The sequence below is a fragment of the Myotis nattereri genome (genome assembly GCF_964212035.1).
Source record: "Myotis nattereri genome assembly, chromosome: 8".
NCBI classification, from domain to species: domain Eukaryota; kingdom Metazoa; phylum Chordata; class Mammalia; order Chiroptera; family Vespertilionidae; genus Myotis; species Myotis nattereri.
In genome coordinates, this window is record NC_138083.1 from 22,486,067 (window position 1) to 22,513,015 (window position 26,949).

The window sequence follows — 26,949 nt, forward strand, 5'->3', positions numbered from 1 at the left end:
AAAGAGGATTATTTTCAAGTGTATACAGGTTTTCAACAATCCTGGGCAAATCAGCATGTACCTTTGCAAGCAATGTTGATTTTGCATGTTACTGCTTTTTACATACATGTATATCTTCTTTTTTTTTTTTTTTCAACAAGTATAACTTGTTACTCCCACCCTCTCCAGTAGAGGAGGATTTACTATTGCCCCCCTCCTTACCGACCCACCTCCAGTTTCTCAGGGACTTGAAGTAGAAGGAAGCATTGGAAAAGTTCAGGCTTGAGTTCAGAGTCCCTTGTGGACGACATTTCTCTCAAGCGGAAGCTCTTTGGAGCTCATTTTTCTACTTCTGTTCCAATTTATCAGGCCAGACCCCAAAAGCTAAAGTCTGATTGAGGTTGTGGGCAGATATTTGCATCTCTTACCCAATCCTATATGTTAAAAAAAAAAAAAAGTGTATTTCAAAATCCTAATTATAAATTAAGAAGTAATTATTCACATTTCAAAGAATGACTAGTTTTATTTAAAATTTTGATGGCCTGGGTTTCTCATAATGTGCCTTAAAAATATTTTGAATTAAACTTTGTTTTTGCAAAATGAGATGCTCTCTTTATTAAATGAAAACCTAAGATAATTCTGATTAGTTAGAAAGTGTTCCTCCCTTTTCTCCATTCACACTCCCATTAATTTTCAGAAGGCCATAACTCACTGACCCCATACTGTTTTACCAGTAGTTAGAACACAGGGTAGAGGAAAAAAAAATAGTAGAGCAATATTTTAGTCAATAACAGAACATATTGTTGAAAGTTGAAGGAGCCAAAAGTGTATCTTTTAAAGCTAGGTATAATTTTAGACAAGGATTCAGCTCTTTCAGCCTCTAGATCAGTGGTTCTCAACCTGTGGGTCACGACCCCTTTGGGGGTCGAGCGGCCCTTTCACAGGGGTCGCCTAAGACCATCAGAAAACACATATATAATTACATGTTGTTTTTGTGATTAATCACTATGCTTTAATTATGTTCAATTTGTAACAATGAAATTGGGGTCACCACATGAGGAACTGTATTAAAGGGTTGCGGCATTAGGAAGGTTGAGAACCACTGCTCTAGATGGACGAATACTAACCAATAACACTATTTCTTAAAATTAAATATTCTATATTCAGTTTTTTCTGTTTCATACAGCTAGTATATTTTTGCATTGAGAATGCATGGGTTCTTTTTATTTGGGGAAAAAAAGCATATGTTTTAATGTTTGAGAATTGAGTGACTATTGTAGTAAAAATATTAGGATGAACATGTCTCCTGCATAGTCCTGTAGGAAAGTGGTGCTGTTTTGTAACCCCATTATCACATGAACAATGGTTGAGAGAATTCAGTTAAATTAGCCTGAATAAGAAAAGCCCAAAAAGTGACTTAGTCGTTATTTTCAAGTGATTGAGGGATGATTATGTAAATGGAGATTTAATTTCCCTTTTTATCTCAGAAGTCATTATTTTTGCCAATGGATAAAAGTTGAAGGAAAGTAGATTTCAAAGTAATATAAAGAGGAATTCTCTATATTTTTAGAATTGTCCAGCAAAAGAGCACAAAGTCTGCTCTAAGGGGTTGAGCACTCTTTGTCAGTAAGTCTCACAATAGGCAGTACAACCATACTGCTTGGGATGTTTCTGAAGAAATGTTTTCCTTGACAGCCTTGACTTGATTATTCTAAGAAATGTTGAATTCTATCTTTAAAGTATGTTGTAATTATAGCTTAATTCTAATCTTTGAACTGACTGAAGATATTTTAAATGAACAGATTTTTAATTGAGGTATTTGGTTGACTGAGAAAGATTTAAAATTAACTTGATTGAGAAGTTTTATAGCAATATTTCAGAGTTAAATTGAATGAACCGGATCTAGCCTTGTCTTTATTAACATTGTTATGTAGTACAAATACCAAAAAGTATATTTACACTTATGTCTGTAACTGGAAAATTTAAGCAATAGTTTTCCTGGGATAACCTCCCTTGGTCATGATGTATATATTTCTAGACTCAGTTTAGTAATATTTTGTTAACGATTTTACACCTGTGTTAATGAGGAATATTTGCCTGCAGTTTTCATTTCTTATAAAGTTGTTAGTTTTTGATATCAGGATAATGCTGACCTCGTGAGATGAATTAATAGCTGTTCCCTCTTCTATTTAATGTCATATAAAATGTTTTGAAATGTAAAAAACATTATAATTCCATTACCCTGATTCAGCCACTGAGTGATTAGATAGGTTGTGGTTTAATTGATCATTTCTCTATTGTTGAATATTTAATCATATTTCTAACCTTTCACTACAGTAGAATTATGGCATTAAAAAGAAATGTAACCTAAGGCCATTACCAATTCCAAACCCACAAATATCAGTACTTTCTTAGATCTCTTCACTTTCATTACCAGCCAAATAATTGGCTTACTATTTTAGGGATTTTTACTTTTAAAAACAATTTTTTAACAAAGACGCTTTTCTTTTTCTCCCCCGTTTTAAAAATGTCTCTGCTTGGAGAACTAGTAGAGACCACAAAGAGAAGCTAATGCTGGCAGTCAGGCTCACTTACTAGTTAGTTACGTGACTTCCTCGCTCACATAGCAACTTTGTATATGCTGTGGATCAACCTGCGGTTCTCTCACAAGCTGTTAAAACTACCAGTGTCAAAACTCAAATTTTAAATCTCAGATGCCAAGCATCTAAGATGTTATAAATAATCTATAGCCTTTTCCGTATTTTGAAGTATTTTCATAGGATACCTTCCCAGAAATAGAATTGGAGTGTACCAGTTTATAAAGCCTTCAACAATGAATAAAAGTGCCAATTCCATGGAATTGTCATCAACATTGTGTATATATTTTTTACTGTTAGGTGAGTGGAGGAAAATTGATATTCTGCTGTACACTGCATTTTTAAGTCTTTAACTGGAATACTTGGTGTGTTTTTTTTAATCCTTGGACCCAAGGACATGCCCATTGATTTTAGAGATAGGGAAAGGAAAGGAGGATAGGGGGAGGGAGGGAGAAGTCGATGTGAGAAACATCGAACTCTCGCCTCTCATACCAGAAATTGAACCTGCAACCCAAGTATGGGCCCTGACCAGGAATTAAACCCCAGCCTCCCCAGCCTTTTGGTGTACAGTATGATGCTCCAACCAATTGAGCCATACCAGCCTGAGCTAACTGTAATATTTTTGAAGGCACCATATAGGGTTTTATTGTTACCTGTGAGTCCTTGGCATGTACTTACATGCATCTGTGTTTGTGAATGTAAAGGGTTTTTTACTTATTAGACTTGTTAGTTGAGATAAATGAGCTAATCTTGCAGAACTTCAGTTTACTTATTTGGAATATGGGACTAATAATACCTTTCTTAATTTGAGTATTTATAAATGTACCTTATAAGCTACAGAGTATTGTTCACATCATATGTATATTTTGTTGGAATTATATCTTAAGAAATACATGTTCCCGGTAATACCATAATTACCCTGAACCTCACGACTTTTTTGTGATGTTACATTTCAGTAAGTCACACAATGTCAGTGTGAGATTACACTATATCATTTATTGGTTTTTCTGCAGCTTGAATTTCCAAAATATTAAACTCTTCAGAAAAATAAGTACTCTTAATCACTAACACTTGCTGGAATATGGTTTGTTGGTTTGGTTTTTAAGAGGAATTATAGTTTAACCAGGGTTGGGGAACCTTTTTTTCTGCCCAGGGCCATTTGGATATTGTTACAACATCATTTATGGGCCATTCAAAATTATCAACAAAAAAATTAGCTTGCTATATTTGCTCAAACATTTAACTCACCCCTAGTGAGGGCCTTATAGTTATATAGCCTATCATTTTACATTAGGCTATACAAGTATAGTAACATCAGGAGTTTCATTCCTTAAGGGTAAATATTAAGGGAGGCAGATAACAGGTATATGGGTGTAACAACCAGAATGAAGTACAGCACTCTTTCTCTTGATAGTCTAGTTATGAAAATGTGATAATACAACCTTATTAATTGGGATTGTAAATAAGTAATAATGTTGAATTATAAGATTTTTAAAGAAAGTGTAATTCATTATTTTAATGCAGAGTAATATTTTTCATCTCAATGTATTGTTAAAAAGGTATCCTGACTCACTTTGATGAGTAGAGAAGGTGATGCATGCAATTAGCATAATGGGCCTTAATCAGTGATGTGCCTCATTAGGGAATTTGTAATCCTATATAATAAAAGGCTAATATGCAAATCAACTGAATGGCCAAAAGACTGGTCACTATGATGCGCACTCACCACCAGGGGGCAGACGCTCAATGCAGGAGCTTCCCCTGGTGGTCAGTGCACTCTCACAGGGGGAGCGCTGCTCAGCCAGAAGCCAGGCTCAAGGCTGGCGAGCGCAGTGGTGGTGGCGGGAGCCTCTCGCACCTCCACAGCAGTGCTAAGGATGGCCAACTGACTGGGAACAGGCCTAAGCCATCAGTCGGACATCCCTCGAGGGCTCTTGGACTGTGAGAAGGCACAGGCCGGGCTGAGGGACCCCCCCTTCTACCCCCCCCCCCCCCAGTGCATGATTTTCATTCAGTGAGCCCCTAGTTTACATATAAATGAAGCTTAATCAGTTTTATCTCATATACTAAATAACCTCCCCTATATTATAAGTTCAATTAATGTATGTAATAATTTTTTGTTATAGATAGTGAAAGCTGTATATCCAGAATATGAACAAATAATAACATTTCTTTGTTTATAATCTTAAAAGAGATTAGATATGGGAAAAAAAAAACCCTCCTTTTTCTGATTTAATACACACTGGTGAAAAAGATAGCTGGTCTTTTTTCTATTCAACATTCTTCAGTATCCCAACTTTAAATATTTATTGAGTACCGACTATATGCCAGGAACTATTCTAGATAACATGTGAACAAAACATACAAATCCTTGACCTCACAAACCCTATATTCTGGTGAAGAGGAGGACATGAGTCTCTCATAAGAAAAATAATTGAGCAAAGAAGAAAGGAAGTAGAGGTCAGGGAGTGAGCCCTGCAGAGAAAAGTGTGTGAGCAGAGGAAATAGCAAGTGAGTGTCCTTGAAACTGTAGCTTGCTTACCATGTTTGAAGAATAGCAAAGAGAACAGTATGACTGGAGTGAGTAAAGTTGAGAACAATCGATGAGGTCATAGAGCTAACATGGGGCCAGATCATGAAGACCTTTAAGGGCCATTTTAAGGGTTCAAATTTCTTCTGTGAGTGGGATGCAAAGCTGTTGGGGTGTCTCAGCTGGCAAGTGATAAGATCTGACTCTTTTTTTAATCCTCACCTGAGGATATATTGGTGTGTTTTTTTCTTTAATCCTTGATGATATGTATCTGTTTTTAAATTGATTTTTAGAGAAAGAGGAAGGGAGAGAGATAGAACATCGATATGAGAGAGAAACATTGTTTGGTTGTCTCTTGTATGTGCCCCAATCAGAATCAAACCTCCAACCTAGGTATGTGCCCTGACTTGGAATCAAACCCACAACCCTTTGATGTATGGGACGATGCTCCACCTGGCCCGGGCTTTCCCCCCCCCCCCCCAGTTTTATTGAGATGTAATTTACATACATCACTGTATGAGTTTAAGTTGTACAGCATAATGGTTCCACTTACTATAGTATGATGTGATTACTACAGTAAGTTTAGTGAGCATCTATCATCTCATATAGATATACGTATTCTTAACAGTATCACTCTGGCTGCTACCTTGAGAATAAATCTAAGTAGGAGGCAAGGACAAAGTTGGGGAGATCAGTCAAGAGGCTATTGCAGTCCTGAGATAATGAAGATTGTGAGTTTGCAAGGAAACCTCAAAAGTTTTCTTTTGGTCACATGTTAAGTTTAAGATACCTATTTAGAGTTCAGGGAAGAGATCAGAGCCAGAGAGGTCAGGGTTGGAGATAGAAATTTGGGAATCCTTATTATATAGGTCTCTGAAAGTGAAGAACACCAAGGGAGTGGTTATAGGAAGGGGGAAAAAGGTTCAAAACCAGATCCCTGCAGCATTCCAGCATTTCGAGGTTGAGGAAGTGAACAGGGACCATTTCATTATAAGGTAACTGGGAAGAAACTACCAGAAATGCAGGAAGGAATTTAGGGTTGCGGGGTATCTAGACAGCCAAGTGAAGACAGCATTTCAGTGAGAAAAGTGTCAATAATATACAAGCTAAGAATGACTATTGGATTTAGCAATACATATAGATCATCAATGATATTGAACAGTTTGGTGGAATGGGGAGGATGAGATTGGTATGGGATCAAGAGAGAATGAGGAGTGAAATTGGAGACAACCAGTACAGATAAGTCCTTTTTCTAAGATATTTGACTACTACTAGAAAGCTGTAGGTATGACACTACACCCCTTAAAAAAATACTTCAGTGTGTAACTTCCAAAAAAAAGACATTCTTCTACATGAACACAATGCCCTTACCACACTAAGATAATTTAATATTGATAAGTCAGATTTCTCACTCATTCCAACAGTATTTTTTATAATTCCTGATGCAGGATCACTCACTTCTAAAATATCTACAGTAGTTGGCTTACAGAATATCCAACAATCTGGATTTCTCTAATTGTTACCTCATAATTCATATAGAAACTTTTTGGCAAGAATTCTCCACAAATGATGTTGTATACGTCCCATTGCGTCACATCAGGAGGCATTTAAAGTTCATTATCCCATTATTTGTGCTGTTAACTCTGCTCATTCCATTAAGGTAGTGTTGGGCTGATTTTTCTATTGTAAAGGCACATTTTTTCCCTTTGTAATGATGTGGGGTGTGTGAATATTCTGTTTCCCAACATTTTACCTGGTTAGTCTTCATTGGTGATCTGCTTGACTATTACATTGTTGGTTGCAAAATGCTGATTTTCTACTTCTATCATTCCTTCTACATTTATTAGCTAGCATTTCTAACTAGTGCTGGTAGAGCTTCCTCTAGCTAATGGAGCTTTCTTCCCACTCTCTTTAAGTCACTATAGACTCATAGATTGACAGATCTTGAGTTTTTCTATAATGGATCACAGAGGAATAGGAAGGAAGCTGGAGGGGAAAGAGAGATCAAGAGAGCATTTTTCTTTAATATGGGAAAAATAATGGCATGCTGTATGCTTTGGGAATGATCCACCAGAGACAGGGCAGGAAATGATGCAGAGAACTGCATTCTGAAGTAGGCAAAGGGAGTTGAAATATTTTTGCACAGGTGGAGGAATTGGCCTTCAGTAGATGTGCATGGACATTTCATCTATTGTAACAGGAGAGAAGGCAGATAATGTGGTCACAGAGGGCAATGGGTAGAAATGATGGTGGGAGCTTGTGGTACTCTTACTTGTATTTTGTTAGTGAAATAAGAAGTAAGATCACCAGCTGACAGTAGGGATAAAGGAGGAGGAAAGGATTTGAAAAAAGTAGATGAGATAATTGTCTAAGAGAGTGGCAAAGAGGGAAAATTCATAGTATTGCTGAAGAGCAATAAGGGTGTACTTGAAATTCATGGTCATGTAAAGTAAGATGAATCAACATATTTATCTTTTCTTTGGCCACATTGCTGGGGTAATACAAGCATGGAGTAAGGAGAGAGTTGGAATAAGCCAGACTAGAAGTTTTGTCAACCAAGTATGACCAAGCAAGAGTGGGGCAAGGCAGTTGAGGACAAGGGAGTGATTGTAATGATGGACCATCGTATCTGTGTTGGGTTAGGAGGGAAATGAGGGTATGCTGAGGCGAGGTATGGGGGGAAAGTGAGAGGATTGATGGATTGCAGATCCCTAGAAGAATTGTTAGCCTTGGGGTATGAGAGAGAATAAAATAGAAAGATTGGAGAATAGTGGTTGAAGAGTAGGATACAAATGAAGATTATGGTGAGATTGCAATTTGTGGTAATGACATGTTCTAGTTATGATTCCAAGAGTGAGTTTCTGAGGATGAGGTGAGTATAGAATAAAGTAAGTCAGTGCTGTGAGGCCCAGAGTGTTGGAAGGGTCATCTGTGTATATATTGAAATCACCAAGAATTATGACAAGGTTAGTATTGGAGAGAGCAAGCAATGAGCCAAAGCTTAGCACTTCAGTAAATGATATCTACAATAAAGAAGGATAGAAAGTGGTATAGTCTTCTACATGATGTTCAAAATTGCAGGCTTTGGGGAGGAGGGCCAGCAAGTGAACTGGAGTTGGCAGTGAGTAGCAAGAAGGACAGACTATGGGAGAGAAAAATTCACCACCTTAAAGGGGTACAGGAGAAGCAGTGTCCCCAGAAGAGAACCAGGTTTCAGTGAGACTCAAATTAGCAGGCAAATGGATATAGAGAATTTTGTTAATGGCTACTAATGACTGCTTATGACTGATGAATGTGTAGAAGTTTCATTGTTGAGGAAAGGTGGAAAATGTTCAGTATTTTTTAGGAGAAGGGATGATTTGGAAGTTTTAGACTTCTTCTGGTGACACATTAAATATGGATAAAGGGCATAATGAAATTGGTACTGATGGTCTTTGGAGAGATCTTGTCAGCAACACCCAGTGCTGTGGATACTTACTCAGTCAAAGGAGGCCTGGAAGCGAGGTTTCTTGTCTCACTCCACAAGAGGAGTGCTTTCTTGGCTCCCACTAGTTGAGGCAGGAAGTGGGGGTGCAGCTGTTCCTTGCTCTACTTACTTACTCTTTCCTTCACTCTTTACAGTTGTAATTCTATTTTTATTCTGGTGTCTGCTCTTATGCTTTGTCCATCCTTTTCCCCTCCTTTATTCCTTCTCCATTTCTCTGTCCAGTGTCTCACTGGGAAGCTTAAACACAGACATCAATGACATGTATCTGTGGCCATTGTATTCAGAAATAAAATATTTTTGAATCAATTGTGCATTCATTTTTCTAGGCAGCCCAGTTTTAAACATTTTTTAAAATATATTTTATTGATTTTTTACAGAGAGGAAGGGAGAGTGATAGAGAGTTAGAAACATCGATGAGATAGAAGCATCAATCAGCTGCCTCCTGCAAACCCCCTACTGGGGATGTGCCTGCAACCAAGGTACATGCCCTTGATCGGAAAAGAACCTGGGACTCTTCAGTCCCCAGGCCGACGCTCTATCCATTGAGCCAAACTGGCTAGGGCAGTTTTAAACATTTTAATTTCAAACATCTCAAAACCTGTTCACTATTTACTTTTGGCTATATCTCTATTTCCATTTATTGCCAATGTATCCATTATTTGAAATATATTCACAAAAATGGTTTTTGGTCAGAACTTTTGAAATAACCAGATGTTTAAAATTTTGAGTTGAATGTAGAGAAAAGCATTAAATGGAAAACCTGAACTTAAAATAATCTAGAAGAATTTGCAATTTGATGATGGAGAGGAAACCAGTTTACAGTGCCCTATCATAACTTGTACACAGCTAGTTAAGTGGCTAGAATTTTAAAACTTAGGTTTTCCCTCTTTCCTTGAATCATCTTTAAACATGTTAACTATAAGGACTTTGTAATGTAACAAGCTGAAATTTTACTATGCAAAATAAATGTTTTTTAATCACTTGTGTAATGTGTACTAAAATACTGGAAGCAGCTAGGGCTATCTAAAAATGCTGCTAGCACATTTCCCCCGTGCCAGTAAATTTCTCAGAATTTCCTGGATTATTTTAAAGATTATATTCTCATTAATACTAAGATTTAATTTAAAACAAGTTTTTCCAAGAAGCTTTTTTTAAAGATCTAAAGAAAAAACAGGATATCTTTATATTAGTAGTCGTTTCAAAAAGTCTTAACACTTCCATACTTAGGAAGTTTCAGGTTAATTGGTCTGCTGTTTTAGGATCCAAATTAAATATGTGAATCGATAAGAGATTCCGGGTTGAGGCACCTAGGATGATTCTGTTCGCATGGTCCTGTCCTGCCTTCTCTGCACATGTATCACATCAGTTGTATTGTTTGCATCTGTTGCCACTATTTCCAGACAGTAGTGCTTTTTGACTTTGCCATAGATTTACAATCTGCCTGAAGTCAGTTTAAGAAGAGAGATTGTTTCATGTATTGTTTCCCATAGCCCACAGCTGTGCTGATTTGTTTGAAGTTGTGAATTCTTTTGTTTTGAAAGCAGAAATTTTGCTTATTCTATTTGAGGTTGTTCTGTGTCGTTATTCTATATACTAACTGCCTGACTAGCAAACTGTCATTTTTCTCACACTTGTTCCATATGTTATTGTGACAGAATTCAGTCAGCCTACTTAACTTTCAGCAGTTTCATTATTGCTGTTGTTTTTTTCCCCAAACTGGAAAGTCTTATCATCTCAAATTTACTATCTTAACACATTCATTTTTCTCTAATTTTTTTCATTGTATTAGCATACACCTAAAATTTACCATCTTAACCATTTTTAGTGTACAGTATTCAGTATATTCATATTGTTGGTCAACTATCACCACCATCCATCCATCTCTAGAATTCTTTTCATCTTTGCAAAACTGAATCTTTGCAAAACTGCATCCATTAAATAATAACTCTTCATTTTCCATTCCTCCAGCTCATGCTATCACCATTCTTCTTTCTGTCTCTGTGATTTTGTACCTCATGTAAGTGGTATTTTACAGTGTCTTTTGGTGACTGGCTTATTTCAGTTACCAAAATGTCCTCAAGGTTCATCCATGCTATAGCATGTCAGAATTGCCTTTTTAAGGCTGAATAATATTCCATTGTTTATATGCCATATTTTGCTTATCAACCCAGCCATTGATGGGTTGCTTTTATGTTTTAGCTATATAAAACATTCTTTTTTACACATTCTCTTCTACAGGTATACGGTTGATTATATTATACTAGTAGCCCAGTGCACGAAATTCATGCACATTAAAAGGGAATTAATTGTCCTAACCGGTTTGACTCAGTGGATAGAGCATCGGCCTGCGGACTCAAGGGTCCCAGGTTCGATTCCAGTCAAGGGCATGTACCTTGGTTGCAGGCACATCCCCAGTGGGGAGTGTGTGGGGAGTGTGCAGGAGGCAGCTGATCGATGTTTCTCTCTCATCGATGTTTCTAACTCTCTATCCCTCTCCCTTCCTCTCTGTAAAAAATCAATAAAATATATTTTTTTAAAAAGGGAATTAATTAGCAGAGATATTTTAATATTGCTATTTGCACTTTCTCTATAATAGAAGTGTGAGAGATTAAAGGAAATTAGTAAAATGTATATGAAAATAATATATAAATTTTAATAAATAAACAGTAACAAAAGGATATAACAACAACAGAGGCATGATATAAAAACAACCACAACATGATATGAAAACAACAAAAACATGATATAAAAACAACAGTGATGCAAACAATGACTGATAAAGTGATTCAACTTATTCTAATATCTCCCTGTTCACCACATTAAGAGTGAAAACACTTTCAGAGTGCTTGACTAATTTCCCTTGTGATGAAGTACTTAGAGCTTTAACTGTAACATCACATGCTCTTCAAATCGAGAGAAAGCAACATATAACTGACCATGTGCAAAATGGGTTCAGGTAGGAATATGCCTACTTTGTCTAGAGTTTGTCCTTGTGATTTATTAATAGTCATCACAAATGCTGGCATCACGGGAAACCGTTGTCCAATCTATTTAAATGGTAGGCCAGTGTCAGATGGGGACAAATTAATTCTTGGAATCAGAACAGCCTCTCCCTCTGCAGATTCTGTTAATACATCAGCTTTGATAATGTTAGGTTGTAATCTTTTGATAATAAATCTGGTACCATTACAAAGACCTCATTTACTATTGAGATTTCTCAATAGCATGATGATTGCACCCACTTTCAATTTTAATTTATGACCTGGCATTCCTGAAGGAGTATTAAGAAATTCGATGGAAAAATTTTCCTTTTCAGCATCATCTGTGGAATCAATGGAATCATCACTCAAATATGTGTGAAAATCTCCGAGTATATCCAAAGTTTCTTCATTTAATTTTTGAACATGCTCATTTTTTTGGACAAAGAATTGCACGTTTAGATATATATTTTTAATATTATCTATAGCAGTGGTTTTCAACCTTGGCTGCACATTAGAATCACCTTTTTGTAATCCTGATTCCTGGGCCTCATCCTTTGGAAATTGTTTCTTGGTTATGGGGTGGGGCCACAACATTAGTAACAAAGAAATAGAATTAAAACTTTATTGTGGGGAGCCACTACAGTGTTTTGGACAGGTTCAAGCCTTGGACTGATGAGAGGGCACAGTCCTCTCATTGCCACATGCAAGTCTCAGCTTGGAGGGCAGGGCCCTCCCAGCACAATTATAGCCAACAGCTGTAGTTGTAAGCTTGAACCTATGGTTTGAACACGTGGCCCCACATGCCTGAGTGATGTGGACCTGATAGAGTTCAGGTGCATGTAGTTGAGTAGGATTGAAACCCAGGAGAATGTTGTAAACATCTTGGTCACGCCCTTACTTTGCCTTGTAGCTTCTGCTATAAAATAAAAGCATGGCTGTGGGCGTGGTCGCTGTCTCTCAGAGAAGCAGCATCCCACCGAGACTCGGCTTCATTCTCTTGTCTGTCTTTTCTAAGCCTTTCAACCGCCCCCACTCAGGTTCACCCTTGGCTGTGCTGGTGAGGCACACTTTATAAAGATAATGCCTCCATGCTCCCAGGGCGGGTTCCTGCCTCAAACCCCGCCCTTACAGGAAACAGCTCCAGGAAACAGCTGGGGGGAGGGAGCAGCCGTTGCCAAGACAACTCCTGCAGGACTGACTTCCTTCCGCTTGGTCACGGCAGTTCTGGTCATGATGAACACCACCCAGGATTTTTATATAAGTAGATAGATCCCCATTTTTCATTCTCCTTTTTTGGTTTCATTTCTCATACTTATTTTTACGTTTCTCAATAATCTTTATAATCAAATGCCTGCATCACATTCCATTGTGTTTCTAATTTATAAGTTATGAACCACTCCCCTAATATTATATTTTAGGCTCTTTCTGATGTTTTGCTGTTGTGGATAACAGTCTTATATTGAATTTCTGTTTTAAAAATCTATTTTTTATTGATATCAGAGAGAGTAAGGGAGAGGGAGAGAGGGATAGAAATGCCAATGATGAGAATCATTGATTGACTGCCTCCTGAACCCCCTGTATTGGAGATTAAGCCCACAACCTGGGCAAGTGCCCTGACCAGGAATCACACCATGACCTCCTGGTTCATGGTTCAATCCTCAACCACTGAGCCATACCGACTAGGCCTATTGTATATATTTTCATCTCATTTATAGTATTTCTAAAAAGTATAGTTTCATAAAAAAGGAATAAAGCACTGATATATGCTACAAAGTGGATGAACCTTGAAAATACTGTGCTAAGTTTAACAAGCCAGTTACTAAGACCACATTTTTTATATAAAATATTCAGAACAGGGAAACCTATAGAGACGGGAAATAGGTTGGTAGTTGTAGGAGAGGAGGTGTGTTTTGGACTCTCCTGTTGGGGAGAGAAATAAGGTTTCTTTCTGAAAAGATGAAAATGTTCTAAAAATAGACTTTGGTGATGTTTACACGTCTAAACGTACTAAAAACCATTGAATTGTATACTTTAAATAGATGGATTATATTGTATTAGATATTTTTAAGTCATTTGGGACTGATTTTTTTTCATTCAACATCACATTGCTGAGATTTATCTGTATTTTTTGTATCTGTAGCTCATTCATTTGACTGCTGCATACCACGGTTTGTATATGCATATTGTTGGATATACATCTGGGATGTTCTTTAGCATTTACTATGGTGATTTAGGCTGCTATGAACATTTCTATACATCTTCTGGTATGTGTTTCAGTATTGCTGGGTATTTATCAAGGAGTGTAATTGCTGGGTCATATGGTGTGTGAATGTTCAGCTTTACAAGATGAAACACTAAATTCTTTTCCAGTATAATGATACCAGTTTACATTCCCACAAGCAGCACTTGATTTGCATTTCTCTTATCACTAATAAGTTAAAACATCTCTTCATATATATATATTGGCCATAATATGTTTCCCCCTCAGTAAAATACTCAGATATCTATCCTTTGGCCATTTTTCTGTTATATTATTTGTTCTTTTTCTACTGATTTTTAGTAGTTTTTTATCTTTGATACAATTCCTTTGTCTTTTATAGGCTAGCATGTCTCTTCTATATGTAACTACACACACACACACACACACACACACACACACACTTTCTTGGAAGTGTTGTCTAATGTAAAATGTTCTTGATTTTAATATTATCAAATAATCTTTTTTTAAATAGTTAATACTTTCTGTGTTTCCTCTAAGAAATCATTGATGAGATCAATGTTCACCTTTGTTTTCTATTAAAGGTAGAGTAGTTTAAGGTTTTTGACATTTAAATCCTTGATCCATCATGAGTTGATTTTTTTTATTATTATTATATATTTTATTGATTTTTTACAGAGAGGAAGGGAGAGGAATAGAGAGTTAGAAACATTGATGAGAGAGAAACATCGATCAGCTGCTACCTGCACACCCTCCACTGGGGATGTGCCCGCAACCAAGGTACTTGCCCTTGACCGGAATCGAACCTGGGACCCTTGAGTCCGCAGGCCGATGCTCTATGCACTGAGCCAAACTGGTCAGGGCATGAGTTGGTTTTTTAAAAATATTATATAAGGGATCCAATTTCATCTTCTTCTACATGGAAAATTTTTTATATTCTGTTCCATTTATTGAATATCTTTTCCTCCAATAATTTGGCATGTCAACTCTGTCATGTACCAAAGTTTCAAAACTGCATGGATCTTTGCTTGGCTCTCTTTAGTCTGCTTGTCTGTCCCTGAACACAAAAGGGGTCCAAGCGTCTATCACTACTTGAGCCAAATTAAGCAGAGACCAGGTTGAATCATATATGAACGTTTATTCTAATAATGCAGGCAGTATGGAGAGAACATCAGGTCATCCTGTAAATTCTACTCTAATATCCCCCTACTAGCCAGCTGGTTATATATATCTAAGGAAGAAAGGCTTACATGCAAGGGGGAAGTGGGGTGAGGGGAGGGCAAGGTAATGGCCTCAGGGTCCATGGTCTGTGTATCTCCTTCCAGGATCTTGAAATCCAATAACAAGGTACTGTAGTTAATTTTCAGTGATATTAAAACCCAGCTCCTCTAGTCCCTAGGACTGGAGAATGGTCAGAATTCCATAGGCAATCTCCTGGAGGGGGTATGGGTCCAGGGTCTGTAAGAAAACCTCTTATCTATAATTAATAAGGTGAATCATCTCTAAAGAACTGTGATTCTGTTCTTGTTGCATGCCCTTCCTTCCCTCTATCAGCACCACACTTCTTAAAACTGAATGAAGAGCACTATGATACACACACACCCCTATCTGCACTCTAGGCCAGTTTATGTGAGGGCTCTGTGAAAAAAACAAACACCACTACCACTAGCAACAACAACAAAATTTGAAAGAGCTGTATATCCTCAGGAGAGAGCCAGGTTTTACTTAGAACAAGAACATAATGTTCAGAATTATATAATTGGGTTTTTACTGATGATGTATTGTGAATTCCAGAGAATTTAGCAATAGAGAATTAAAGAGGGAAGGGAGAGGTTGGCAAAAGAGTGGCTATGCCGTTAACTTCAGAGGATTAGAACATGGGAGGTTAGGAGGAACTTGATGATTAGGGGCTTTTTGTGGTGACCAAAATAAATAGAGATAAAAGGCACAAAGAGATTATTCCTGGTGGGTTCCAGGCAGATTTTGATGGTGAGGCTGTTAATGTTGAGGATTAGGGTGAGAAGATATCTGCTGGTGCCATGGATGATGCCAAGCCAGTTCCCTTCTTTACCCCTTCCTGGGGAGGATCAAGTTTACGGTGAGCGCTAGAGATTTCCCCTTGACTCCTGTTGACAGAGTTACAAGTGAGGAAGCCAGGTAACTAAAGAACACACTACGCGAATCCCAGGGCCCAGGGACTCACTCTTGGACCCTGTCAGGAAAGGATTAGCCTTGCTCCTCAGTGCTGCCTTTTGTTCCTACATCTTAAAATAGTTTGCTATTCTGAGTTTCACTATGATGTATCTAGGTCATTTTTTGCTTGATGTGTTTATATTGCTTAGGATTAATTGTGTATTAAAGATGAGTATCTTTCATCAGTTTTGAAAATGTCTCAGCATTTTCTCTTAAAATACTACCTTTTCTTCATCTTCTCTACTTTCTCCTTCTGGAAATCCTATTTTATATGTGTGGTACCTTCTCATTCTCCATAACTCATATTTCCCATACCTTTGAATTTATGTAACATAGTGGGTAATTTCTTCAGTTCAGTCTTTCAGTTCATTAATTTTTTTCTTTACCTCATTATAGTCTGCTGTTAACTTGGTCATTGACTCTAATTTCAGGTATTTTTTTACTTCAGGAAGTTTTTTTCCCCCAAGTCTGTCTCATACTTTTTATAATCTTATTTTTTAATTTCCTCTTTTGTTTTTTTAATGTGCTGATTTTATATTCTGTATCTGAATAATTCCAGAATCTATAGTCTTTATAGGTCTGACTTCTATTATTTTGTTTCTGCTTACTCTGGTTCATATTGAATTTTGATTGTGATCTCATTGTTCTTGGATCTTTACCTATGGGAATTCTTTAAGGCCTGGGTCAAAAGTGCCTCTTTTAGAGAGTATTTGCCAGGTGCCTAAGGGCATTTCCAATCCAAAACCAATTGAAACCAAATTTTTGGATTGGGGTCTTTTGGCCCACACAGATAGTGAGAATTCCAGCCACAAACCCATGGATTTGTGGGCTTGTAGTTATAAATTCTCTGGGGGAAAATGTATTTTTACTTTCATTGTTCTGCCCATAGCCGAAGCCCAAACAGGCATGTATTCCCTCTGAGTTGTCAGAGGAGGAGCAGCACCCATTTGAAGGCACCCGTTAGGATCCTGGCTTCATAGTAGTGGTCTCTGATGGGACATTCCACCATGATGTGGCTTTCAACATTGTCTGCCGTCTCCTGGGCTAGCAGCCTATTAAAACCCAAGATCTATTCTCCTCTATAGCAGATTAGTATTTGTCCCCAGAGAAAACTGCCTGCTCTGAGCTAGTTTCACAATTCTATCTAAGCTTTCTTTTTGTGGCTGGACTCTTAAAAATTCCCCTTTTTTTCTTAACTTCTTAGCCATTCATTTAAAAATTTTCATGTATTTTCTACTTGTCTGTAAACATTATATGTGAAAAATAACAGAACAAGTAGTTCTCCAGTCCTCTTTGCCATAAATTAAATAGAATGGCTTCACCAGACCTGGCCAGGTTTTTCTTCTGTTAGTATTAGGACATTTTGATATTATGTACATTGTGATAACAAACTACTTGAAAGGCAAAGAAAACATACAAATAAAGTTACAGATAAATATAGAAACAATGATTCCCTAATGGGGCCCAAATGTCTTATACTTAAAGTCAGATTTTTAAGACTATTTGATTCTAAGAATCAGGGGCAACTTGGTTCAGAATAAACTGAATTACAGTTAAGTTCTCACCCAATGTCTTTGATAGGTTTTGTGACTTTAAGTGAAACAGTGTATAGTGAAGGTAAATTTTTTCATAGGCTAATTGATATAAACAAGAGTTAAGTCCTGTATGGCATCTCACGAACCTTGTAATAAAATGATGTTGAGTGAAATATTATTTGAGGACCTTCTATGTACTTGCAAATGGAAGGCATCATTTTAAGGGAGAATAAGGATATTTAGAAGAAGTTCGAGTATGATAAGGTCAAATTAAAGACAAATGTAGAACAGTTCCTATATATTGACATAGCTTTTAGACAATTAACAACATAAAGCATTTACATTTTTTCATTCAGCATGTAGTATCTTCTCTGGATACTTCATTGAATGCTATATATGAGAACCATTTCCCAAACTAGCGTGCCAATATCCTCTTAACCTTATTATTTGTATTATGGCTGTCTGTGTTGTTTCCATGTAGTAGATATATAACAGTATTACCTGCATACAAAGGACATATGCTGGTTCTTCCTGATTAGTAATTTTTGCTGTTTACTATTGTTCCCAAAGCTAGTTGTTACTTTACTTTTTAATTTCATGCATTGCTGCTCCCTGTCCATGAAGTTGGGAACAAATTTGACAAATTTATTCTCTCATTTTTACTTTCATTCAACAGACATTTATTATACCAGGCCCTCCACTAGCCACTAGTTACTTTGGGGGGTGGGGGGGTGGGGGGGGGGACTCTGGCCTCTGCCCCCATGGAGCTTGCAACCTAGTAAGGGAGATAGCCATTAATAATAATAATTCTTAAAAATCACACAAATAAATATAAAGTTCCAACTGTGAAAAATGGTACAGAGAAGAATATAGTTTAGCTTATTCAGTATGCTTTAATGATAACCCTGCATGCGTAATCGCTTGATTACCATGGAGAGTAAAAACACACCACTGATAAAAATCCTCATTACTCATATGGACCTATTATCCCTGTGACCTTTGTTAATTATATAAGTAAACTAGAGGCCTGGTGCATGAAAATTCATGCACTGGAGGTGGGGGTCCCTCAGCCCAGCTTGCCCCCTCTCACAGTCCGGGAGCCCTCAGGGGAAGGCGACACCCCATCACACCTCTGCTGCTGCCACTGCCAGCAGCTCAAGCCTCGGCCGGCCCTGGTTAACTGAGCCTTGGGCGGCTGTGGGCAGCTGGGCAGCTGCCATCCGAGACTTGCCTGCACCTCGGGCCAGCCCTGGGGGGCTGAGGGGACCAGGGGACTCTGGAGGCAAGTGCGTGGGGCAGGCCTGGCCTTGCCGTGCACCTGCCACCTGGGCGGGGCTGAGGGGACCGGGCGCTGCCCTCTTCTTGGCTGTGGGTGCTGCCATCTATGCAACAGTGTGAGGGTCAATTAGCATATTCCCTCTATTAGATAGGATATGCTTTTCCATCTCCCTGACTATTGGGGATAACTGGACATTTTGAAGGGGTGCCTTTGATGCCAGTGTTCCTCAGGGCATGATTGGTAGTTTTCTCTTATACCCAGAGTGAATTCCATCCAAGTTGGGAGTTTGGGTAGTAGCGGTTAGTTACATTTCAAAAGCTACTTTTGGAATTGAGTGTTAATATAGATAGTTTGATTTAAACATGCCACCATAAATAAAGTTCGAGCTATAAGTGTTCATAAATATTCTCTGGATCCTAAGTCTTCGTAAAATATAAAGTGCCAGTTTCAGCCTGTATCAGAAATCTTAAAGCATGCATTTTGTTTTTTTATAAACAAAACCCATTGTGCTACTTGGAAGTTATTCATGTCCTGCCCCTTGAAGACCTTTTGAATATTTCAAATGAGTAGCATCAAGAGAAATGTATAGTCTTGTTTTAGTTTATTTTCAAAGGTTATTTTTCTATGTATGCAAATTACCAAAATAATTATAAATGGATTGCACTTAAATTATTATTGTCATAATTGAGTCATCTATGTTCATGGTTGGCTTTGAAAGAGTTTTCACTCCTTATTTGTAGGATTATTGATGCTATTTTTAGCTAATCTGGCAGTCCTTGAGTATACATTAAAAATTTTTTTAAACAAAACTATGCAAAACTTAAAACAGAGTTGTTTTTCATTCACATAGTGGCTGCTCTCAAATGAGGCTGAAACTGTCTGAAGAATGTTCTTGTGCGTATGCCAAGAGGCTTCTGGGATGGGCATATTTTTGAGAATTTAGAACATAAACAACTGTGATCTGTGGCAAGAGATTTAAATGACCTCATAATGATGATGAGAACAAAGCATTTTTAAGTTATCGTTGTGCTGTGTTAATCCATGGCAATGTATTTGTCATTTTACTATTTTGGTGTGTTATGTGAAAGCCCAGCAAAAAATAATACAGACAGTATTTAACTGAAGATGCTATTTATTGTTGTAAGTAAACAAAATGCCAGAAAAATATAAAATATTTCCTGGGAATAAATATTTCATGAATTATTCTAGAGCTATAGGACCTTTAAAAAAAACCACATGAATTGCTTTGGGATAAAGGCCATTTGTTTAGATGTTAAAGTTTTGATTCATTTTCTGTTGGAGAGAACATGTTCCAAACATCAAAGATCAAACAGTTGGCTTGAATAAGAATCCTTCCTTCAAGACAGATCAGTTAAGTGCTTAAGTACTTAGTCTGTGTCTGGCACTGTCCTAAATATTATGGAATACAAAAGAAGGTGACTTAAGTTGCCTTTGGTCTAGTTGGAAGAAAAAGCATACTCAGATGAAACTTCTAAAGTGGAAAAGACATTATATAATCAAATACCAAAAGAACCCCATATCATTTATAATACAAATAATGAAATAGCCTTTGTTTTCCGAAATGTCTTCTAATAATTGTCCAGAACAGTGGTTCTCAACGAGGGGTGATTTTGCCCCCCAAGGGGACATGTGGTAATATCTGGAGATAATTTGTATTTTCACAACTGGGGCTACTGGCTTCTAACGGATAGGCTAGAGATACTGCTAAAAAAGTCCTAAAATGCACAGGATTATCCTTCATAACAAAGAATGTGTCTGGTCCTAAATGATAGTGCTGAAATGAATAAACCTGATGTAAAACCTACAAATGTCTGTGTTGGTTAGTTTTGAAGTTGTTGAACATGAACTCCCATCTTCCTTAGACCTCTACAGCCCCTATAAATGTTCTTTACCTGAGGCCCTTGGATCCTTGCATACAGATGAACATTGGGTATCTGTAAACTCCCTGAACATAATATGCAAGTTTTTCTAGTACATTGTTTCAGGGAGGGATTCCACAGCTTTTATAAAATTCTCAAGTTATGTCCCAAGAAAAGCCAGAACAGCTCCATGCCTATTATCGCCCCTGAAGATCTTCCAGTAGAATAAGATGTGGAAGTTTGGAAGACAATGATATTGATGATTCTGATGTTATGTAGGCCTATGTGTGTTTGTGTTTTAGTTTTAACAACAACAACAAAAAAAGCTTACAAAGTTTTTAAAAATTAAAAGCTTTAAAAATAGAAAAAAAGCTTATAGAATAAGGATATTAAGAAGGAAAATATTTTTGTGTAGCTGTATAATGTGTTTATGTTTTAAGCTAAATGTTATAATAAAAAGAGTCAAAGTAAAAAAAAAAATAATAATAATAATGAATGCCCTGGCCTGCTGGCTCAGTGGGTTGGAGCATCATCTCGCACACCAGAAGTTTGCAGGTTCGATTCTAGGTTGTAGAGTCAATCCTGGTCAGGGCACGGATGGGAGGCAACAGATTGATGTTTCTCTCTCACATCCATGTTTCCCTCCCTTCCTCCCTCTCTCTTTCTCTCTAAAGTCAATGAAAACATATCCTTGGGTGAGGATTAAAAAAATATTTTTAAGTTTATAAAGTAAAAATGTTACAGTAAGCTAACATTAATTTATTATTGAAGCAAAAGATTTTTTAATAAATTTAATATACCCAAAGTGCACAGTATTTATAAGTCTACAGTTGTATATAGCAGTAATTTTCAACCTTTTTCATCTCATGGCACACATAAACTAATTAATAAATTTCGGCAGCACACCAAAAATATATTTTTTTTGTCAATCTGATTTTGTCAATCTAATTTTGATTCATTCATACTGAACAACTGTTGTTGTGTTGGTTGTTACCACTTTTTTATTTGACAATCTAAGGGAAAAGAGGTCAGTGCCCCTGACTGAATAGTCAGGTATGCATGTTTTAAAAATTCTTGTGGTACACCAGTGTGCCATAGCAAACCAGTTGAAAAATCACTGGTGTATAGTATTGTCCTAACCCTTCACATTCACTTACCACTCACTCACTGACTCACCAGAGCAACTTCCCAGTCCTGTATGTACCATTTTTAATTTTTTATACCATATTTTTGTTGTACCTTTTCTATGCTTAGATACGTTGAAATACACAAATACTTATTGTGTTACAGTTGCCTACAGTGTTCAGTTCAATAGCATGCTATACAGGTTTGTAGTCTAGAAGCAATAAGCTATACAGTAAGCCTAGGTGTGAGCAGGCTGTGCTATCCAGTTTGTGTAAGGGCATTCTACGATGTTCACACAGCAAAACCGCCCAACATGAATTCTCAGAAAGTATCTTGACATTATTCGATGCATGATTATAATCAGAGAATACATTTTGTTGAAAAATATATCTAAACATAATACTTAATATTTTGGAGTAAATAAAATCTTTCTCAACTTGTTTGGAAATTATACAGTAGTAGACTACCTTAAAGATTATTATTTAAACACATGTAATAATATAATACTATACATTTAGAATGTGAAACTCGCTTGTGTCCTGACCCTTTGGCATAATATATGTTATTTCATTTTGTTATTTGAAATCAACTATTTTGTCAGGAATTGCTGCTTTCTCTCAAATGGAGATCCCAGTTTATATTTCCTAGGTGCTGTGTGTCTCTTGATTCGGTCAGAGATTTGGACCTAGGTGCTGTGTATCTCTTGATTCGGTCAGAGATCTGGACATGGTTTTATACATTTCACATTTCTCCTAAAATCTGCTCAGTAAAGAGAATTGTTTTTTTCTTATAAGCCGCGTTTTGAAACTGTTATGTTTCTGATTTGGCATCCAAAGAATCAGAGATCCTACCATCAGTATGTCATAAAAACAAATCTACATAACCTTGAGTATACATACAATTTAATACTTTTCTAAGTCATAGAAATTCGGAGATTAAATCTGAGTTTAAAAGCCATGAAAGGGACCATAGAGATCATCTATTGTACTTGTTTTATGCTGCCCTTCGGGGCTCAAGATTCAAAGCACTACTTTTAGTTGTATATATTTGAATTTCTACCAAATATGTTCTTTGAGAGGGAAAAATGGTGTATTTGGAAGGGACAGTTGCATGCTTCTGATCTAGACCAACCTCATTTTGCAGGTGACAAACCTGTGGCCCAAAGCTTTAGATTTTACTCATGGACTTTACATTTCTTCATTCTAAGTCAAACCAGCATTTCAGATGTATCTGGTTATGGTATTTCGGATAACCAGGAATTCAGATTTCATCTGTTTAGCTTCCTAGCTGCATGTTCTTAGGCAAGTTACTGAACTCTCAGTCTCAGGAAAAATGAGAATTATTATATCTTTAAGATTGTTTTCATTATCTTAGAATTTAAAATGTATCTGGGAAGATTATCTGGATGGACCATGTCAGCATTTTGAATCATTCTATTATTGTTTTTTAAAGGGATTTTGTATCATACAAATATGAAACCCCTTCTTCCCCAAGCCCAACCATGACCTCCAAAGAAATACTACAAAGTAAAACAAACATCTTTATTATTAAAGGGGACCACACAGTAGTCATATTTTCTGTACTTTGGCAATAATGAGGGTATCCATGGGCTGATATTATCAGCCTTGGGAACTTTTTTTTTTTTACATTCTCAGACACTCCAGCTATTACATAAGCCACCTAGAAACATTCAGGAGCTGCAGAATACAAGAAACAAAGACTTTTAGAGTCTAATGAAATATAAGAGCAAATAACAACATTGAAAGAGTTAAACCATACGAAGTGGAATGTGAACTTAGTGGTCCTTTTGATCATAAAGATGTGGCCTGACAGAGTGCTTAAGGAGTGATTATGAGAATGCTTTCTTCCTGGGGTATTGCAACAGGGGTTGCCTTACCAATCAGCTTTTGTTAATCACCTGTTCCAGAATTACTAGAATCTCAAAGCAGTTAATATAGAGAAATGAAATTTGAGGCTAAATAAAGGATTTTTCTTCAGTGGCTTGATCATATATTAAGTTGATGGGTTTGTTTATTTATTTTGGTTTGGTTAGGTTTATTGTTGTTTGCTATTAGGAAATAGCTTTGATATAAGTCGATCCTACATTATTTTGTGATCTTGTAGTATTGCAAAATTCACTTTTGCATTTTACATTATTACTCTGTTAAACATATATAAATTACCTTTTTTGGTAAATTACATTTTAAATATAACTATTTTTATGTTTTTCCTTAGGTCTTAAAGAAAGTGCAGAAGAGATGGTCAAAAACAAATTGGAAGGAAAGGATAAACTGACTCCTTGGGAACAATTTTTAGAGAAGAAGAAAGAGAAAAAAAGACTGAAAAAGAAACAGAAGGTATCAAAGATAATTATGGCCAAATATTTATTGAACAACAGTTATGTATGAAACAGTACCAGGTGCTCAGCACCTATTATCACACAGTGTAACCACTCACTGGAGTAGGCCTTGTTACCATTGCAGTTTTAAGAAAGACAAATAGGAAAATCTAATAGTTTAAGTGTTTTCTATGAGGCTACATAATGTTATATAATGTCTGGTAAAAACTCAGAGCCACTTTAATCCACAGCCGCTATACTCTAAAATTTTGCATTTAGTTGATGTCTGGATATGAAACAGCTTGATTCTCTGTTTTTGAGGAAAAGAGGTACATACAGACTTCTTTACTTGAGGATATATGCATATAAAAGTTGTCATTAAGTCATTGCAGAGTTAGCTTCTTTAGTGATAGCAGAGACCACTTAAGGGTTTTGCCACTGAAAATACTCTTGTCACCAAGTGCAGCATTCTATCAGTAAAGTCATTTTCTTAAGATGGTATCACTAATTACAGAATTTTACAATTTGAGGACTCTTAAATGATTAGTTCTAGTTGGTCCCTGATGTTTTATAGTTGTAGAAAATTAAGTGATTTGTCTGAGCTCTCACTCCAGTGTCTCTCTACTGCACTGTGTTCTCTCTCTCTCTCTCGTACTTTTGTAAAGCTGTGACTTTCAGGGCTTATAAAGATAGAGGGCTACAGAACTAAATGATACGATGGAGTACAATGATTTTTTTACTCCTAAAGTCAGTATTCCTGTAAGTGGCTAGGGAAAGGGGTACAACCCCTACCCCATTATTGGTATGCTACCTCTCTTCTTCCCTAGAACTTCCTTTAAAACTAAGTAGGCAGAATAATTTCACAGGTCATTAAGCCATCAGTTTATTGGAAGACTTGCAAGTGGGTCTCTGTAGGGTCGGTAAAGTAGTTCCTTTGTTCTGAGACCTTTAGCAGCTATTTGATTTTATTTATATAAAATAAATTATATCTTTGATTTTCATTTGCTAGGTGCCTTCCCTTCATTAGACAAAAACTGGGCACATTTTACCAATAACATTAAAAATACACCCCGTTTGTTCCAGACTCTGTGTTCTGTACTGGACTTGGTGATATCAGCAGATCCCTTCCAACTCCACAGGTTCTCCATATGTACAAGGATTTCAAGAAAATTTTTCAAGTTATGGTTTTCCCCTTTTCAGCTCTGTGACTTTAATTTTGATACTGAGAAATGTTTATTGAAGAAATGAATACATGTTTATGTGCCATAGTTGATAATAAGTATAGTTTAAATCTAAAAAACAGTTATACATGAGTAGATTTGAAGTTAGATATAAATGTTCCATAATCTTTGTTAGAAACATATTTTTGCTGAATCTATTATAATATTTTAGTGAAAAAAATTTAGACGCCCTGTTCTTAAAAGGGTATTAATATCATAATGAATATTTTTGGGCTTGCTGGGTCTTCTTCAGCGTGCAGGATGATGCTTAGCAATGTGCATTCTAAATGCTTCTGTTAAAATGACTCATGTTTTAAATTCCTGGGAATAAACTCAAGTCTGATCTTGGTTCCCACATGTTCTGTTTATTTTGTAGACTTGAATTTTTAATTAAACATGTTAATTTAGTAGATAGTCTATTCACATTTTATTAGCAACAATTTAACTAACAAGATTTGCTTAAAAATAGTCCAAGAGTACTTAGGGGTAGATTGTGGATAAAAAAAAGATATTTGCTGAAATTTGGGTGATAAAAACGAACAGGTGGATATCCCAACTGCTTTTACATATATTTGAATTTTCAAAATAACTGTTATTTTTAATTAACCAACAAATAAAGTGTTTTAAATAATAATTTAAAAGATAACCCATAATGTACTACTCATACTATTTATAACACACTGCTATTTCTCAATTTTCTAGAGAGAAGGCCACCTCTCTTCACTGACTAGCCATCTAAAAGTATTTTCCTCCTTTGAATGTCTGTATCATTTTATTTTTGTCTCTTCTTGCATTTCCTGTCTTGAATTATTACTACTGATATGTACGTCTATTTGTGTCTAATTTCTCTTAATTGTTTGTAAAATTTTTAAAGACAAAAACCATGTATCTGATAACTTTCGTTTCTCCCCATTGCCTTACATAGTTTCCTGCATTTATTAAGTGTTCCACAAATATTGGTTGAACAGAAGAATAACTTAGATGGGAGTTATTTTATAAACTGAACAATTAATTAACTGGTTTAATTAAATTATTTTTATTTAAATGTGATTTGAAAGAAATCATATTATTTTCCTTTATATATATACACATATATATATGATGGTCCTTGTAATAAACTATATGTGTTTTACATTCAACCTTAAGGCTCTTGCTGAAGAGTCCAGTGAAGATGAACTTCCCTCTGATGTTGATATGAATGACCCATACTTTGCTGAAGAAGTTAAAAAAATTGGTAAGCCAGCACACATTTGTAGTTTTCAATTGGAATCTAAAGAAAAAAGGTAACATTGGTTGAAACAGTATAAGCCACTCATTGTTTTAAAATTCCTAGTATTTGTATACCTCCCCTAGGGCCTTATAAGTAGGTCTGTCTTAGGGTATAACCACTGACCAGATTAAGAAGGGTCGGCCTGCTCCCTGTATATGCAAAGAGTAATGTCATTGCAAGAGGTTTTGGGTAACATGATTAATTTAACAGTATACTGGAAAATCCTTTCTGGGAAATATCCTTATAGACAGGTTGACTATAAAAGACTGAAAGAAAATGGAATAGTCATCTACTTGTATGCTTTCACTGCTTTTTTA

The 26,949-nt window shown here is 36.4% G+C and overlaps 1 protein-coding gene across 2 annotated transcripts in view; it reads left to right on the forward strand.

Moving 5' to 3' along the window:
• The window catches only part of ESF1 (ESF1 nucleolar pre-rRNA processing protein homolog), a 63,294-nt gene that overhangs the window by 26,247 nt on the left and 10,098 nt on the right, over window positions 1–26,949 (forward strand). The window contains exons 10-11 of one of the 2 annotated variants that reach the window (XR_013996328.1): window positions 24,040–24,161; window positions 26,065–26,596. Coding sequence is in view for 1 of the 2 variants with exons in the window: in XM_081097232.1 (XP_080953358.1) it covers window positions 24,040–24,161; window positions 26,509–26,596 (210 nt within the window). In the remaining variant the exon portion in view is untranslated. The remainder of the gene's footprint in view (window positions 1–24,039; window positions 24,162–26,064; window positions 26,597–26,949) is intronic. The other variant, XM_081097232.1, reaches the window with a different exon arrangement.